Source organism: Saccopteryx leptura, chromosome 2 (genome assembly GCF_036850995.1).
Source record: "Saccopteryx leptura isolate mSacLep1 chromosome 2, mSacLep1_pri_phased_curated, whole genome shotgun sequence".
In the NCBI taxonomy this organism is placed as follows: Eukaryota; Metazoa; Chordata; class Mammalia; order Chiroptera; family Emballonuridae; genus Saccopteryx; species Saccopteryx leptura.
The window spans coordinates 10651554-10668172 of record NC_089504.1 but is presented as its reverse complement, the minus strand read 5'-3'; the positions used below and the strand labels follow the sequence as shown (position 1 = coordinate 10668172).

At 54.7% G+C, this 16619-nt stretch overlaps 1 protein-coding gene across 1 annotated transcript in view; it reads left to right on the top strand.

The window, feature by feature from the left end:
* The window catches only part of OLFML2A (olfactomedin like 2A), a 30759-nt gene extending 18795 nt beyond the window's left edge, over nt 1-11964 (top strand). The window contains exons 4-8 of the mRNA XM_066367182.1: nt 944-1153; nt 3426-3669; nt 5814-6044; nt 7545-7730; nt 9094-11964. Coding sequence (XP_066223279.1) covers nt 944-1153; nt 3426-3669; nt 5814-6044; nt 7545-7730; nt 9094-9698 — 1476 coding nt within the window. The 3' untranslated portion in view covers nt 9699-11964. The remainder of the gene's footprint in view (nt 1-943; nt 1154-3425; nt 3670-5813; nt 6045-7544; nt 7731-9093) is intronic.
* Nucleotides 11965-16619: the final 4655 nt, after the last annotated feature.

Below are 16619 nucleotides of genomic sequence, written 5' to 3'. Positions count from 1 at the left end.
CGGAGGAATTCCACATATCCTCCAGACCTGCTGGGGCCTAGGACCTGGGGCTGAGACCAGGCCACCCAGCCTTCCTGAGTCCTGTCCGATGGACAAGGTCAGCCTGGGCAACAGCCCAGCGATGGGGATCGCTGGGCTGGAGGATCCATAGAGAGGAACGTGGCGACTCACAGCCGTCCTGTTTCCAGCAGGATTCAGAACCGAGGGCCATGAGGGGGTGGCTGGGGGCTGCTAAAGCCAGGCAGGGTCCCCAGCCAGGGGGGATGGGCGGACAGGAGAAGTAAAAGTGGGGCTTGGGGCTGTGGGAGGAGCCAGCGCCACCCTGGAGAGAAGTCGGAGACTTGGGGACCAGGGGGGATCAGAGTCTCACCCTTGGCAAAACCCCAAAGTGTTTCATTGTTTGAGCATTTTATTAAAAGAAGGTATTTATGTGTCACTTGTGAAATTAAAAGGTAATTTTAAAGTAGCAAAAGGTTGGTAGCAACTTAAATGATGTATTCATAGGGACTGGCTAGATACATTATAGCTGGTCCACACAGTGGCCTCCTGTGTGGCCAGTAAAGGAGTGGCGGGCACTGTATACAGACATGGAAGTGTCCTCAAGATGGGTTCATGTGAAAAAAAAAAGCGTTCAAAAAAAAAATCCATAACAATTGGCTGGGAAACAAAGGTGGGAGGAAGACATTTTTAGTACCCATTTGTATCTTTTAGTTTAGTACTGTGAACATATTTTAGCTATTGTTTCATTCATTCACTTTTTAAGTAAAAAATAACTACAGGGTCTCTTAGCAGCACGCTGTATTCCAGTCATGCTCCCTGGTGCTGCCCCTGCCGGCGAGAACGGGCAGCGGAGCCCAATGGCAGGAGCCCAGGGGTCCCCGCAGGATGAGGGGTGGGGAGGCCAGCGGAGGGGCTGGAAAGACCGCGGGTCCCGCCCCCACAGAGCATCAAGGCCAACCTGAGCCGGGAAAACGAGGTGATGAGGGAGAGCATGCGCCACTTGGGCGAGCAGCTGAAGCACTATGAGAACCAGTCGACCATCATGATGAGCATCAAGAAGGAGCTCTCCAGCCTGGGCCTCCAGCTGCTGCAGAAGGACTCGGCCGCAGCCCCTGCCATTGCCCCAGACACCGGCCCTGGCAGCAAAGCACAGGTGAGACCGTGGCTCTGATGACGGGTGGGCTTGGGAGCACAGCAGGCCAGGACCTCAGCCCTGAAGGCCAGCTGGGTGGGGTCTGGGGCTCTAGGACAGGGTGGAGGGCTGGCCCGGCTGGCGAGTCCACCGCAGGACGGGGCGCGGAGCGTGTCTGCCTGCTCTTCAGTGAACAGCCAGCAGGTGAGCTGGGCGCAGGCGTGGGATCCAGCCAAGGGGTCCGATCCCTGAGCCAAACATTTGGCAGAATGGTATTCCCATTTCCAAACTGGTGGGAACAAGGTCACAGAGATGACCCTCCCTGCCCGGCCCTGGGAGACCCAGTCTGCTACAGCAGACCACTTCTAGCCTCCCCTGCTGTGGCTGGCCCCCTGGCTGGGTCAGGCCTGCTCAGGGATAGACAGGCAATGCCGTGGGGACCCCCGCCCTCTAATACCTCTTCATCCAGCCCCACCTGGGTTGAAGAACTCCCGCGTCAAACCCCAACATTCCATAGTCAAGCTCCAAGCACAAAGTGAACAGTGTTGTCACCAGACAGGACCACCCTTAACCTATAACATACCTTCATGCTAATTTGACAAAGGCCCTCCTCTGGGCAGATAAATTAGAAAGAGAAGCCCCTTTGGGTGGACAACTTGTACGAAAGCTCCTTTCTGTGGTTGACACGCACCAGGGTGTGTGGCTCAGCGAGTGGATAAGACTAGGGTTCAGTGCCATCCCTGCCCCTTTGGCCAGTCACCTGCGTGCACGGCACAGCCCACACCCACAGCAGCCTTGTTTTTGGTGAGTGGGGGATTAAGGAAGCTGATGGGGGCCCTACTTTGAACCTGACTTCCTCACAGACATTATATCTCCATCCATCCCATAACCACCTGTGAGGAGGGATGACCACAGCCCATTTGGCAGATGAGGAAACGGGGAGTGAGGTCACGCTGGGAGAGGGTGTCTGTGCTGGGACCGGAATGGGTTGTGTGTGCCCCCTGAGCCCACGCTCTCCATGGCCACCCCTCAGCTTCCTATGCTGACAATGTGATGGTGGGGCCATGTGCATCTGAGACGGGACCACCTAGATGCTGGGAGGAAGCCTGGAGCCTCGGCCCAGAGCTGGCTTCCGGCTCCTTCCCCTGCCAGCTCCACAGGCGCGAATGAGTCACGCAGAGGCCTACACACTGTACTTGCTGTATCTCCTGCACACTCTGCCTAACAATGATTGACGTCACAGGCCCTGTGTTCTGGTGCCAAGCCAGCATCAAGGGCATTTCAAAGGAAGTGAAAATAACAGAATTCACAAAATGTTAGAAACTGGTCCTGGCCAGGTTGCCCACTTGATTAGAGCGTCGTACTGACATGCCAAGGTTTGGTTTTGACCCCTGGTCAGGGCACCTGCAAAAAAATCAACCAATGGATGCGTAAATAAGTGGAACAACAAATCGATGTGCTTTTTTCTCTCTCTCCCTCTTTCCCTTCCTCTCCCTCTAAAAATAAATAAATAAATAAAAACTGGTTCATGTTGGAAGCCGCCTGCCCTGAGGAAATGCCTCATGACCAGTTGTCCCAGTTGTGCCCGTCAGCTCAGGGCTGAGGGTTCCCCCGATGCAGGACTTTCCGTGCCAACACTGAAAAAGTTCCAGGCACACTGGACGAGCTGGTCACTATGCCTAGGGGCCTGAGAACCTCTCCTGCCCATAAACAAAGACCAGTGAGCCCTGGCCAGGTGGCTCGGTGGATAAGAGCATTGTCCTAGAGTGCCAAGGTCACAGGTTCGATCCCCAGTCAGGGCACATAGGAGAAGCAACCAATGAGTGCATGGCTAAAAATGGAACACCTAAGTGGAGCAATGCGTTGATGCTTCTCTCTCTCTTCCCCTCCCCCTTCCTCTCTCTCAAATTTATGGAAAAATAAACTTTAAAAAAATAAAGACCAATGAATGAGAAAGAGGAGACGCTGATCTGGTGGTTGGCTACCTCCCCTCTGACCATTATAGTGAACTCCCTTCGGGGAATGTACAAGCCTTAGGAAATGGGACCGGACTCTAACCGCTCAGGCTGGCCTGCAAGACTGCAGAGGAGCTAGAGAGCTGAGTGGGGAAACTGAGGCATGCCCCAGTCAGATGTAGCCACTATGAAAGAAAAGCTGTGACTTTATGAGCACCTGGGATGTATGGCCTAGAGCAAGATGACCACTTCAAGCCCCCATGTGCTGAGCCTCCATGATGCCCCCCACAACATCCCTTCTGCCAGCCCCCAAGTCTGAGACTCTCCTTCTCTCCCAGGACACAGCTGGAGGGAAAGGCAAAGACAGCAACAAGTACGGCAGCATGCAGAAGAGCTTTGTAGACAGGGCCCTGCCAAAACCTCCCAAGGAGAAGCTGCTGAGGATGGAGAAGCTGAGGAGGGAGGGCGGCCCCGGCCGATTCCCCCAGCCCACAGCCAAGCCCCGGGCCCTGGCCCAGCAGCAGGCAGTGATCCGAGGCATCACCTACTACAAGGCGGGCAGGAAGGAGGTGACTGAGACTGGTGAGTCGGAGGGGGATTGGAACCTTGGGGAGCAGGGGCTTGCTGGTGGATGGCCACACCCCAAGGATTTCCCACAGAAATCCACTGTCTTCTCTATAGCCCCAGATTCCAACTCCACTGGTCCCCTGTGGGTGCCCTTTGCTCATGCACACATGGGATAATCTCTCCTCGTGGGGTTGTTGAGGGTGAAATGATATCAGCACCGTGGGCCACTCGGTTCCTTGCCCGTATTCACAGCCATCTCCACCCTCACTGGACTTTCCTTCTTCATTCAGAGATGTGCCGAAGGTCCCCTGCGTACTGGCCATATTGCCCAGAAATTCTGCCTAATACAGAGCTCACAGTCTAGGGAGGAAAACCACACCCACGGCCAGGCCGCTGTGGCAGTGGGGTGGGAGAATGCAGGGGCCACAGCGAGGCCAGGCTTCCGAACGGTGACATGGGCCCTCCGGGGCACCTCCTGTTTCCAGACTGGCCTTACAATGGCCTGCCCTGCCAGCACCTCCCACTTCTCTCCCCAGAGAAGAGCCCCCAGACACCCATAGCTGTCCTGCAGCCCTTGGCTGGGGCACAGTGAAGAACAACAGAATAATTAACTGAGAAACAAGAGGCAAGGGTTCCGAGAGTACCCAAATTTCTGGGCCTGACTCTCCCTCTGAGACCCTGCACAGACACCTGCTGTCCCCTTTCCTGGGCCCTGCAGACCGCCTCCTCCAGTGAGGCCCTCTGCCGGGCCCATGTCCAGGGGAACTGGGGGGTGGAACTGTAAGGAACCTGTCTCCTTCAAGAGCTCCCTCAGTTCCTGGCCTCTCAGGGCTCAGGGACCTCTGCTCCCAGCCCCTGGACTAGTTGCTGGCCCCAAGTCCTGCCAGCTCAGCCTGGCCACGGCACAGAGCCTCTGACCCCTTGCTGGGACACTGCCTAAGAACAGCTGCAGGCATCTGACTCTGCCAGGGAGACCCGTGGGAACAAGCCCCTGCACTGGCAGGTGGCCGAAGCCATGCCCCCGGGAGGCACCTCCGATCAGAGGGTGTGTCCCCACTTCCAAGGGACTCTTGTGTTGCACCACAGTGGGACCTGGCTAAGTCCCACCACGAGAGGACAGGAGGAAATCAGGGATTTGTCCTGGAGTGAAGGGGCCTCAGTGCAACCCCTAGGGGCCACCCCATCACAGTAACAATAGCACAGTCCCTTTGTCCCTGGCATCGCAGTTTTCTGAGCACCTTCACCATTGTCACCCTTGACCCCGGTGAGGAACCAGGCTCAGAGAGGGGAAGGGACTGGCTCCAGGTCTCGCTGTGAGTTGTTGGGACCAGAACCCAGCCAGCAGGCTGCAGAGCCTACCTTAGACCCCTTCATAGCTCTGTCCCTGGAGCTGAGGACTCTGTCCCTCCTGTGTGGCACTGAATCTTCCTACTTTCCCTCCCAGACCACATCCATTCCAGCCCAGAGAATTGTGTGGGCCAGAGGTGGCCCAGATGGCTCCAAACCTGGTCCCATGGATGCTGAAAAAGTCCTGTGAGCAAAGCTTGTGCCAGCAGGGGTGGGAGGAGAGAAGGGCGGGCTGCCAGGAAAGCCGAGAGGTGGGAGAAGCGAGTGAGGGACAGAGAGAGACAGTGGGAGACGTGGGGTCCAGAAGGGGCCGGGAAGCTGGCTGCACCTGCCCCTCCCTGACTGAAGTGTCCAGTACCAGGTAGGAGAAACTACAGGGCGGGTTCCAGAGCACAGGACGGGGAGAAAGTCTGGCGATGGCATTCTGCCTCCTGGAATTGAATCTAGGAAGTGAAAGAATCAGTACAATGTTTGTCGCTTCAGAGGGAAAAGGGTCACGTATTTGGCAGAATCTATGCAAATGGTTTGTGTACATTTTCCTCTAATCAACACAACAGCCTCACACGGCAGGCCTTATAACTCTCCTTTCACACGGGGCGGGGGGGGGGGGGGGCTAAGGCCACTCAGCTGGGGCTCGACGCCCGTCTGCCGACCACGAAGCCTGTTGGACAAGGCCCTTCACTCCCTGGGGCTTCCCTTGTCCACTCCCCGTGGCCCCAGAGTGGGGAGCCCGCTGGCCCGGGGAGGACCCCTGGGATTAGCTGAGATCAGTAGGTGCTGCTGGGACTAAGCTCGGAGTCTTCTCTCCACAGACAACACCCTCAAGGGCACTGCCTGGCTGGAACAGCTGTCGCCCAGGGCAGATGGCAGGCCTCCCGAGCCCAACTCGGCTGAGCATGAGGAGGCTGGGCCCAGGGCCTCCAAGGGGGCAGACGTGGCTCCTGGGACCCCCTCCTCAAACACAGCTACCACACCAACTCCCACGCCCACCACCAGCCCCCTGCCCACTGAGCCGCCTTCACCCCCAGTAGTCCCCAGCCAAGGTGAGTAAGCCCCCACAGGGGTCGGCAAACTACCCCACTGGGCCAAACCCAGCCTGCAGAGTGTTTTTGTTTATGTACAGCCCTCTAGCTGTTTTTACATTTTAAAGAGTTGTAAAAAAAAAAAAAAAAAGAAAGAAAGAAGGAAAGAAAAAGAAGAAGAAGATAGGGCAAAGGTATATGGTCTGGAAAGCCTAAAATATTTCCAGTCTGGTCCTTTACAGAGAAAGCTTGACAACGCTTATAGTGAAACAGGTAGTATTTGCAGCAAATTCTTCTTAAAAAGTCACCTAGGATCCCATCATCAAATCCAACAACTGCTGACCTGTGGTGGCGCAGTGGATAAAGCGTCGACCTGGAAATGCTGAGGTCGCCGGTTCAAAACCCTGGGCTTGCCTGGTCAAGGCACATATGGGAGTTGATGCTTCCAGCTCCTCCCCCCCTTCTCTCTCTCTGTCTCTCCCTCTCCTCTCTAAAAAAAAAAAAAAAAAAAAAAAAAAAAAAAAAATCCAACAACTGTTTTTACTTCTTTATTTCCTCTGTCCAGGGCTTGGCTCTGCTTTTGTGCCCACATTCGTGGTCTGGGGTTTGTGCCTTTTGGTACAGGTCCTCCTCATTAGGTCATCGAGCCCACCCTTCCGAGGGGCCTCCTGGCTGCCCGCCACAGCAGCCATCCTTGGTCCGCGCACGCTCCGTTTTTAGGAATCTTTCCTAAGGAGCCAGCAGCGATTTGGACAACAGCTGCAGCTTAACTTGTTTCCTTGCAGCCTATTTCTAATGTCAGAAAGCTGAACATATTCTAAAGGCCTAACACTGAGGGGTCTGGTTTAATAAATACAAGGGTACAGATGGCTGGTGGCCTGGTAGAACCTTGAAATCACATCATTAAAAGGCTATTTAATGATGTGAGAAATTGCCCAGTGAAGGGGGAAAAAAACAGGATACATAAAACTATATTCAAAAGACCTGACCTGTGGTGACACAGTGGATAAAGTGTCGACCTGGAAATGCTGAGGTCGCCGGTTCGAAACCCTGGGCTTGCCTGGTCAAGGCACATATGGGAGTTGATGCTTCCAGCTCCTCCCGCCGTCTCTCTCTCTCTCTCTCTCTCTCTCTCTCCCCCCCTCCTCTCTAAAATGAATAAATAAAATAAAAAAATAAAATAAAAATATATCTTTAAAAAAAACTATATTCAGAAGAATCATAGTTTTTAAAAGTATATCTGCATAATTATACATGTAATGAAAAGGAAGGAAATATAACATGTTAGAAAATTTCTTTGGCTAATGGACTTCTGAATGGTCTTTATTTTCTCCTTTTCTGAATGTTCCCTGTTTCTCACAATGATCAGACATGGCTTTGATCACGAGGGAAGAAAACACGAAAGGCTGCCAACAGCATCAGGAGGGGTTTCAGTCAGACCCAGGTAGCCGTCCCGGGACTGTGGCTCTGACTCAGGGCCATGGGTCTGCAGACCAATGCTGCATCCCTCACTCCCCACAGGCAGAGAGGCCAGCTGTGAGGGCACCCTCCGGACCGTGGACCCCCCTGTGAGGCACCACAGCTACGGGCGCCACGAGGGAGCCTGGATGAAGGACCCTGCCGCGCTGGACGACAGGATCTACGTCACCAACTACTACTACGGAAACAGCCTGGTGGAGTTCCGCAACCTGGAAAACTTCAAGCAAGGTTGGGGGCCCTGGAGATGGGGATGGGGCAAGGGGTAGGTAGCCTTGGGAGAGTCCCCCGTGGGGACCTGGCCTTCCTTGCCTTGTGGATTCCCCAGCCTGGGCCAGCTCCAAATCATCAGCCACCCCAAGGAGGGGAGTGGGGGGGGGGGGGCGGCATGCCCTTCGTGCTGGTACCGTGTCAGGAGCTGGAATGCCCAGCAAACGAGATGGACGTGCCCTGCCCTCATGAGTATAACTTACTGTCGAGGAAAACAATACTCTAGCGTTTCCACTAGTGTTTATTATGTGCTGACCACCATGTGAGTCAGCTCATGCCATCTTTATAACTCCAGGAGGTGGGGGTTATCACCCTGCTTTCCCGGTGAGCACGGCCGCAGGGCTTAGAGGAGCTGCAAGGTCTGGGTAGGGAAGGACAGAATCTCGGTTATCGGATCTGGGGCACAGTGGGAGGAAGGGGTCATTTAGACATGACCCACGTTCCAGAAATGCAGTCTTATGTGGGAGGTGGAGACTGAAAGAAACAATGTGAGTATAGTGTTAGAGGGATCGCTCAGAGGGCCGTGGGAACCCAGCCTGGAGACCAGGGGAAAGTTCCCAGAGGAGGTGATGTTGCGCTGAGCCCTGGAAGAAGAGCAGAGGGAGAGGGAAAGCTGTTCCAGGCAGAGGGCCCGGTGTGTGCAAAGGCTTGGCACCGAGAGGAAGTGTGGTGACGTAGACGGGAGGTGGGGGGCAGAGTAATGAGAGACAGGCCTGTGTGCCCCAGGGAAGGGTCTGAACTTACCCCGAGGGCTGTGGTATCACACGGAACCTGGAACAGCTGAAGTCCAGCCTCTGCCAGATCAAACTGACCTGGTCCCTGCCCCGAGGGGTGCATAGGCTGGCGTGGGGAAAACCAATGAAGGGTGCCAAGACAAAAGGTTGTGGGAGGCCAGAGGAGAGGCGCTTACTCAAGCTGGGGAGATCAGAGAAGGCTTCCTGGAGGAGATAACATTGGCCCAGGGCTCTGAAAGCTAAGGAGCCCTTCCCCAGGTAGGTAAGATGGGAAATGGTGGTCCAGACAGAAGAAACAGCAGGAGACAAAACACAGGGGCTGGCCTCAGCCTGTTTCTAAATCCTGGCTGTGCCATTCCATAACTGGGTGACCCTGAACTCTCTGAGCCTGTTTCCTCCTCAGCAAACAGGTCACTAGAAGTCCTTCCTTCTTAGAACCGCAGAGATAAGATCACTGACCCAGCTCAGGCCCATTATCTATCTGGGGCTTGCTGAGCCACTCCAGAGCCCTTGGGTGGCTTCGCTGGTTCCTTGGTAGGTGGAGGGTTGCACCGGAGACCCTGGTGTGACCAGCCGCCCTCCACACGCAGGACGCTGGAGTAACATGTACAAGCTGCCCTACAACTGGATCGGCACGGGCCACGTGGTGTACCAGGGCGCCTTCTACTACAACCGCGCCTTCACCAAGAACATCATCAAGTACGACCTGCGCCAGCGCTTCGTGGCCTCCTGGGCGCTGCTGCCCGACGCCGTGTACGAGGACACCACACCCTGGAAGTGGCGCGGCCACTCGGACATCGACTTCGCGGTGGACGAGAGCGGCCTGTGGGTCATCTACCCCGCGGTGGATGACCGCGACGGGGCCCAGCCTGAGGTGATCGTGCTGAGCCGCCTGGACCCCGGCGACCTCTCGGTACATCGCGAGACCACGTGGAAGACGCGGCTGCGGCGGAACTCCTACGGGAACTGCTTCCTGGTGTGCGGCATCCTGTACGCCGTGGACACGTACAACCAGCGGGACGGCCAGGTGGCCTACGCCTTTGACACGCACACGGGCACGGACGCCCACCCGCAGCTGCCCTTCCTCAACGAGTACGCGTACACCACCCAGATCGACTACAACCCCAGGGAGCGGTTGCTGTACGCCTGGGACAACGGCCACCAGCTCACCTACACCCTCCACTTCGTGGTGTGAGCCGGCACCTGCGCTCACAGGACAGGAGGGGCAGTGGGCACAGGGGGCTCTCTGTAGTGACTCCTGCAAAGGACTTACTTCATCAGCAAGTGTGTACTGGGTACCGGGCCCGGCTAGGTGCTGGACATGGGGCAGAGCCAGCATAAAGCCGCCTTAGCACCCAGGGGAATCGCCCTTGCTTCCGCTTGCAGAGCACTGTGCCCAGAGCCTCAGGGGCACTACCCACGTCGTCCTCCCAACAGCACCCTTGGAGTTAGAGATGGCTAAGCCCATTTAACAGATGAGGACACCGAGGCTCAGAGAGACAACATCCCTCACCTGAAAAGCCTCAGTTTGGATCAGACGGGCCGCGCTGTCACAACGGCCTCGTTCTACAGACGAGACGACCATGCGGTCCCGTGTCAGCCCTCTCCTCTCTCTCCTAATTTCTGTTGTTCTCACAACTCTTTCTCCCTTCCCAGGGCTTCTGAAAACCAGAGGCCGTTGGGATCAAAGCACTGACGCTGGGTGGAGGCCAGGCTTTGTGTGCCATGGCAGGCCCCGTTCTGGCTGAGCTGTTGGTGGCCCTGGGCTCCAGGCCTCTTGGCGAATGTCCCTGCTCCTTGCCTCTGGCCAACCCTCCCATCCTGCCCCACCCACTGTCCAACCACATTCCAAAGCTCCATGGTCACCCAGCCACTGAGCAGAAACCACACCCCGAGAAAAAACACCAGCCCCCTCCTCGTTCCAGGCTTCCCCCCACCCCACACGCATCTTTATTTTCTCCTCTCCATGGCTTGTTTCTGCAGCAGCAGCTGAGAAGGCTGCAGGCAGCTGCCTGCTGCAGCGACTCTGCCAGGGTGCGGAGCTGGGCCAGGCCCCCCGGCTCCCTCCCCACCCACAAGTTCTGCCTTTGGCCACATACCCAGGTCATGGGACCGCTCCTCAGTGCCTCCCAGAGCCTTTGGGCCCGGGATCTACCTTGTCCTTTTCTCTGGTCCTTTCAACTCACAACCTATATGCACTCAGGGATACCTCCAGGTCTGCCCCGAGCAAGACCCTAGGCTTGAGGTTGGGGTGAGGCCAGGAGGAAACGGTTTCCCTGTTCTGGTCAGTCCTGACCTGGTCATTGGGTGGGATGGCCCAGCAGCCTGGGGCGCTGGGGGAGGCTGGGATTGGAGCAGTCGGGTCCAGGGAAGGCTTCGGACCTTCCGGTTGCAGGGAACAGCCATAGCCCTTTTCCTGGCTTCCGAGACGTTGATGCCAGGGCTGCCCTGAGCCCAGCACCTGAGGCTGAGGCTGTACTAGTAGGTCACCCAGCTGGTACTGCTGATGGTTCCCGGAGCCTCAGACCTGGGCAACAAGACCTTCCAGCCTGCCTCACGTCTGCTTTGGACATTATCTTTAGAGCTGGGAAAAAGTTCCCCAGTCCAACTTCCTGTTTCACCAAAGGAAAAAAGGCCCAGAAAGGTTTAGAGTGGCTAGGGGCCACACTGGAAACAGGATACAGCCAGTTTCCTTCCAGAAGGTCTTTGTCTATATCCTTCACTCTCCTGGCTTAGAGGTAGCTCTGCTGGGAAGGCGACAGACTCCCCAGCCCCCGGGCCATCCCAGCACCTCAGAAGCGTGTCTACTGCTGCTCCCTACACACTCCTCACTCTGGCGCCTTGCCAGCTCCTGGATATCTGTATATTTGAATACCCCATTGCCATGTTAGGAAATTTAGCTGCATACCGAAGAAACGCATTTTGTGCAGAATATACTTCTTTGTATTACTAGGTGATTTTGTACCCTCGGGCATTATCAGGTGATGTTGTTGAGTTTAAGCTGTATCTCACCCCCGAAATAACAGGGATGACGACACCCAGCTGAGCAAGGCCTGACTCATTATAGTGGACGCGTCCAGCCTCCCCCACCCACTGTCCCCAGCTCCACACACAGGCTCTTTGGGGGCTGCGTTTCCCTTGACCCTGGGTGTGGGGTTTACAACGCTGTGTCTTTTATGATATCACAGCCTAACCATGCGAGATGTGTTCAGGCCCCTCTTTCTCCATTAATGTGAGAAAAGACAAGGTGGGAATAGACTGATTTTGAAAAATTCAAGGACAAGCAAAGTTGTCGTCTGGGGAAGGGTTTCTGGCTGCAGTCTCCAGACAGCCACTACGCCCCTTCAATTTTCTGGCCCTTTTGTGTGGGTTATGTGGTAGGAATAGTTATTTTCTTCGTTTGACAGATAGTCAAACTGCAGCCCAGAGAAGCTACCTGTCATGTCGGCAGTTAAGTGGAGGGCCGGTTTCAAAATCAGGTAATATAACCATCTTGACTGAGCATCAACAGGGTGCTGAGGCATACCATGTGCAGATTTTTGCATCTCCACAACAATGGAAGGACTAGACTCTGAACGTGCCCATTTTACAGATGAGGAAACCAAAGTGAAGGGACCTACCCAAGGTCACAGAGCAGCTTAGTCTGTGGCAGAGTCAGGGTTTCAGGGCTGGTCAGTATATTTTCTTTGCTGTGTGCCACTCTAGCTGCAGCTCCAAAACTGGCGGCCAGTACTTTTATCAAGTGTGGCCAGGCCACAAACTGCACCCATCTACGAGACCCAAGAAGGAGGTTGAGGTCAGCTTGCAAAGAGCCGTGAATGCCAAGCCATGAAGTGACTGCCTCCAACCACGTTCGGAACCAAGTCGTGTGTAAATTAACAGAAAAGAAAATTCTAAGACAACTGGATTTGCACCAAAGCCCCGAACTAACTGTCATTAGGAATCCTGTAACCAGTCATGTTTTCTGTTTTGCTTTGGCCACTGGGAAGCTCAGAGTCAAATTTGAAGTTATTTTTTAACAATTGTTCGGAGTCTCCCACTGGACTCTGGCTTCTTTCTAGCTTCCTGCTTTTACCTTTACCCCTTATCTCTTTGTTTTTATGCTATTGTGTTTTACCTATTTTTGGAAGTTGCCACAGTACCTTTTTTATGCCAACAAGGTGGCATATATCTAAATAAATACATAGTCAAAAGCTTGGTTTAAAAGACTTGATGAAATACTCTCTGGTCTACATCCTCATCATAACACAGACATTTAATAACTTTTTAAAAATGTTTAATTTGTTATGAGACTTGGCCTTGTCACTCTATGTCCCTGGAAACTGATCTGAATAATGAACCAGGGCAGAAGAATCCAAGTCAGGCTGGAAACTGACCCCTCCTGGTGCAGAGGAAAAGGAAGCCACCCCCAAGGTGTTCAGACGCTGCTCAGCAGCCCCGTGTTCTCCACGTGCATGGGCGCAGAGGGAGGTGCAGTTCACAGTCCCGCAGCGAGAGCTAAGAACAGAAAGAAATGTTTCCCCCCCAAAAAAGAGCATCATGGCATTGGGGAGGGGACTTGGAGCCACACTTCATCCTGTGTTTCCCAAACTTGAGTCATTCACTTACAGACTTCCTTTGTGATTACTCGTGCAGCACGTTTGTTGAGGTCATCCACAAGCCAGGTTCCACGTGGAAAACTCCGGAGTGCAATCTCGGATCATTGAGATTGGGAGCAGACAGGTATTTCCAGGGACTTTCTCTACCCTGCGGTTCTCCGAAAACAAGAAAACTCCGTTGTCTTCAGGGGAAAACATCTGCCTAAACGCTCCACCCTGATCTGCACCCGGGGACTCGCTCAGCAAAGAAAGCTCGGCCTTTCTGTTGTCTGTGGCCGTCATTTTCAGCACTGGACATGACAGGCACGCAATTCAGCGTTCAAGGCAGTTCAGTGGCTGACAGAGGCCAGGGACCGCCGAGTTTATTGGGTTTGGGGACTGGATAGAGTTCCCTCACCCTTACCAACTTGGCTGATGACACTGCCTGCCAGAAAGAGCCATGGCATGTTTGTGTGACTTTGGAAACCCCCAGTGAGATGGCCAGCATGCAGCATTCAGGAAGCGACAGCTACTGTTGTCATTGTGGCCAGTTAATGCCCTGCTCAGAGATTCTGCCAGCTCTCCCGGCAGATCCACATCAGGCACTGCAGGCTGTCCAACAGGACTGTCACCCGTGTGCCGGCCACAGGGGCACCGAGCTGAGCAGGGCTCATTCCTCTCCTTAAGAGCTTGCTGGGAGGTGGGGAAGCCAGGTGCCACCACCGTCATATGGGGTCTTGGTGCTCCGGGAGCAGAGGACCCAGAGGGGCTCCACATGCCTTGCTAAGGAGGGTGGCTTCTCTTGGAGCCACCCGAGCCACAGAGGGACCAACACCTCCAACCGGCCTCCGTGTCAGTCAGAGCAGACCTCCTCTGGTTACCTTTAATGCTATGGTCCCCAAAGGGACCTCTCTCTGCCCTTTTGACTTTCTCCCTGGGACATCAAGCCCTGAAATCTCCCCTTGGCCGGAATGAGAAAGGAAGAAATAGTAATAGCTATCCAGAGGAGCTACAACCTCTAAATGTGTGCTCTGGGCCAGCTACAGCTGAGTATGGCGTTATCTCATCGAATCGCCCAGGAAGCCTATGACATAGGCACCATTGCTCTCCATATCTCACAAAGGAGAAACTGAGGCACCAACTGCTATATCTCATGTTCAGGGTCACATGACTGGTAGTGGCTGTGCTGCATTGCCATCCTCTCAAAACATCATACAAGTGGTTCTCAACCCTGACTCCCATCAAAGGTGCCAATGCCCGGGTGCCACCACAGACATAGATTTGGGGGGCAAGGAGTAAGCGTTGGTGTGTTTTAAAAGTTCCCCAGGAGATTTTTGCCATGCGTTCAATGTTGAGGTCTCCTGCCCCTCACACTCCTGCACGCAGAAGGAGCACCCCAGGCTAGGGTGGATTTGTCAGGTGCCAGGCTGCACCCAGGAAAACACCTCTACCCGGCTGTCCCAGGAGAGGAAGAAGAGACAGCAAGGGTGCGTGTCAGCGGTTTCTCCCCAGTGGAGCGACTGGGGGGGGGGGCTCCCAGGGCCCAGACACAAAGGCTCCCTCTGCCCCAGGCAGTGCTCAGACGCCGCCCTGCTTACCCAGCCCAGTCTGAACTCTGCCCACATCTGGGGCCAGCCCCTCAACCCCCACATTCCAGAGCAGGGACCCCATGAGGCAGGAACAGACAGGGCTTTCAGGGTACATGCCTGCCGGGGGATGAATTATTATCAAGAATTATCTGCCCTGAGCACGGGGTGGCATTTCACGTGCCAAAGGTTGGCTGGCCCCGCCCTGGCCCTGGCTGCTCGGCTCCAGGGCCCTCATTCCAGCTGTGCAAGGACAGAAACTTTATTCTCTTCCACAGCCAGGGGCCTCCGCCCCCACCATCTGTGCAGCACCCCCTCAGTGAGCCCCCCACCCCCAGCCCCACTCAGGGGCCAGAGCCTCCCTTCTCCACGGCTTGGCATGGAGCGGATTAGATAAGGGTGATTCAAAAGTCAAGTTTCTCAAATCTTCTTAAGCTGGGGATTTTTATTGACAGGGAATGTCATTGTTACCAAGATGTCAGACCCAACCTGTTCTGGCTTTTCTGCGTGAGGCCCTGACAAGTGCAAACAGCTGGCATGAGCTTCCCATGGAAGGAGCCAGGGCTTTTGGAGCCAGACAGCTCCTCGGGTTGAGTCCCAGTTCTGCCACCTGCCACCTGTGGGACTTGGGCGCTCTACATGTAGTCTCTGATCTGTTTCCTCATCTGTAAAATGGGATGACAACCGTGAGGTTGAAGTGAGATAATAGACGTGAAAAAGCTCTACGTGGGGACGTGGAGGGCATACAGCAGTGCAGGGCACAGTGACTGTAAGGGACCTCAAAGACTGATGCGGGGCACCACCTTCATTCTGGTCCCCAGCGCCTCAGCTTGAGGCAGACCCAAATTGAATTGTCAGCAAACCCAAGCATATTCTCAAAACTGATGACCGTCCTTGCCTTCTATACCAGAGAGCAGGAAGGGCAACGGTGCCTGCTCAGATTGATTGGTAGTGGCTGCCATTGGGAGCTGCCCCAGGCCCAGGGAGAACACTGAGCGATTAGCGATGTCTGCCACAAGAACAAGAGATTCCAGTAGTGGAATGTACGCTAAATTTTGCCATTTCTATTTTAGGGTTAGGTCTAATTGTTTCTCACTCTAGTTTAGCCTGAATTTCTGTGACAGCCTCCACACAGTTCTTTCTGCTTCTTTCCACCCTCTGAACCTCGACTTCAGCTACTACAGTAAACTTGAAAATGAAAATCTCCTTTCACTCCTTTACCTTTCACTGTCCCGTGGCTCCTCCCATTGCTCTGAGGATCAAACCCTGCTGCCTTCAAGGCCTCACTCACCCTCCAGGCTCATCCCTGGTCACTCACTTCCAAATATCCCAACCTCAAACCCTGTCGAACTGAGGACCTTTAAGAACTGATATGTGCGGATTTGAGGCAGCTCGGAAAGTCAAACTGAAAACCCTGTGCCCAGACTCACAAGATCAGATCACAAGTAGAGGGACAGCCCAGAGACCTCACTGATTGTGGTGAGTGAGTTTAACCAACTGGAGGGAGCTGGCAAACTTCCAGGGAACCCTGAGGTGCCGTGCTGTTTAGCAAAGCTGTCGTCCTGCTCACCCCTAACCGCTCTGATTGGATTAGTCCTGGGTTGCCCCTGCGAAGGGGAATTTTCCCTCCTCTCTCTCCTGATTGCCCATTCCAAGACAAATCCCTTCATCAGCAAGATGCAGGGCAGAGGCTTCCAGGCACCACTGTGTCCAAAGCTTTTTTGTCCAGGGCCCAGGCATGCATGAGGGTCTCTGCCCCACCAGAGGCCAGTGGGGTTCTTCTCCGTCCCCTCTCAGTCCCAGCTCTTGCTACTCCCCTGATATTTCCATCTCTCACTTTCACAGACTCCTCCCCTGAGGTCCTGCTCTGGCCAGGCGCGGGGAAGAGCCTTGGAGATTCAGATATGTCACAATCCGAGTGGACACTGGACATTCACTGTCAGTGAACCTGAC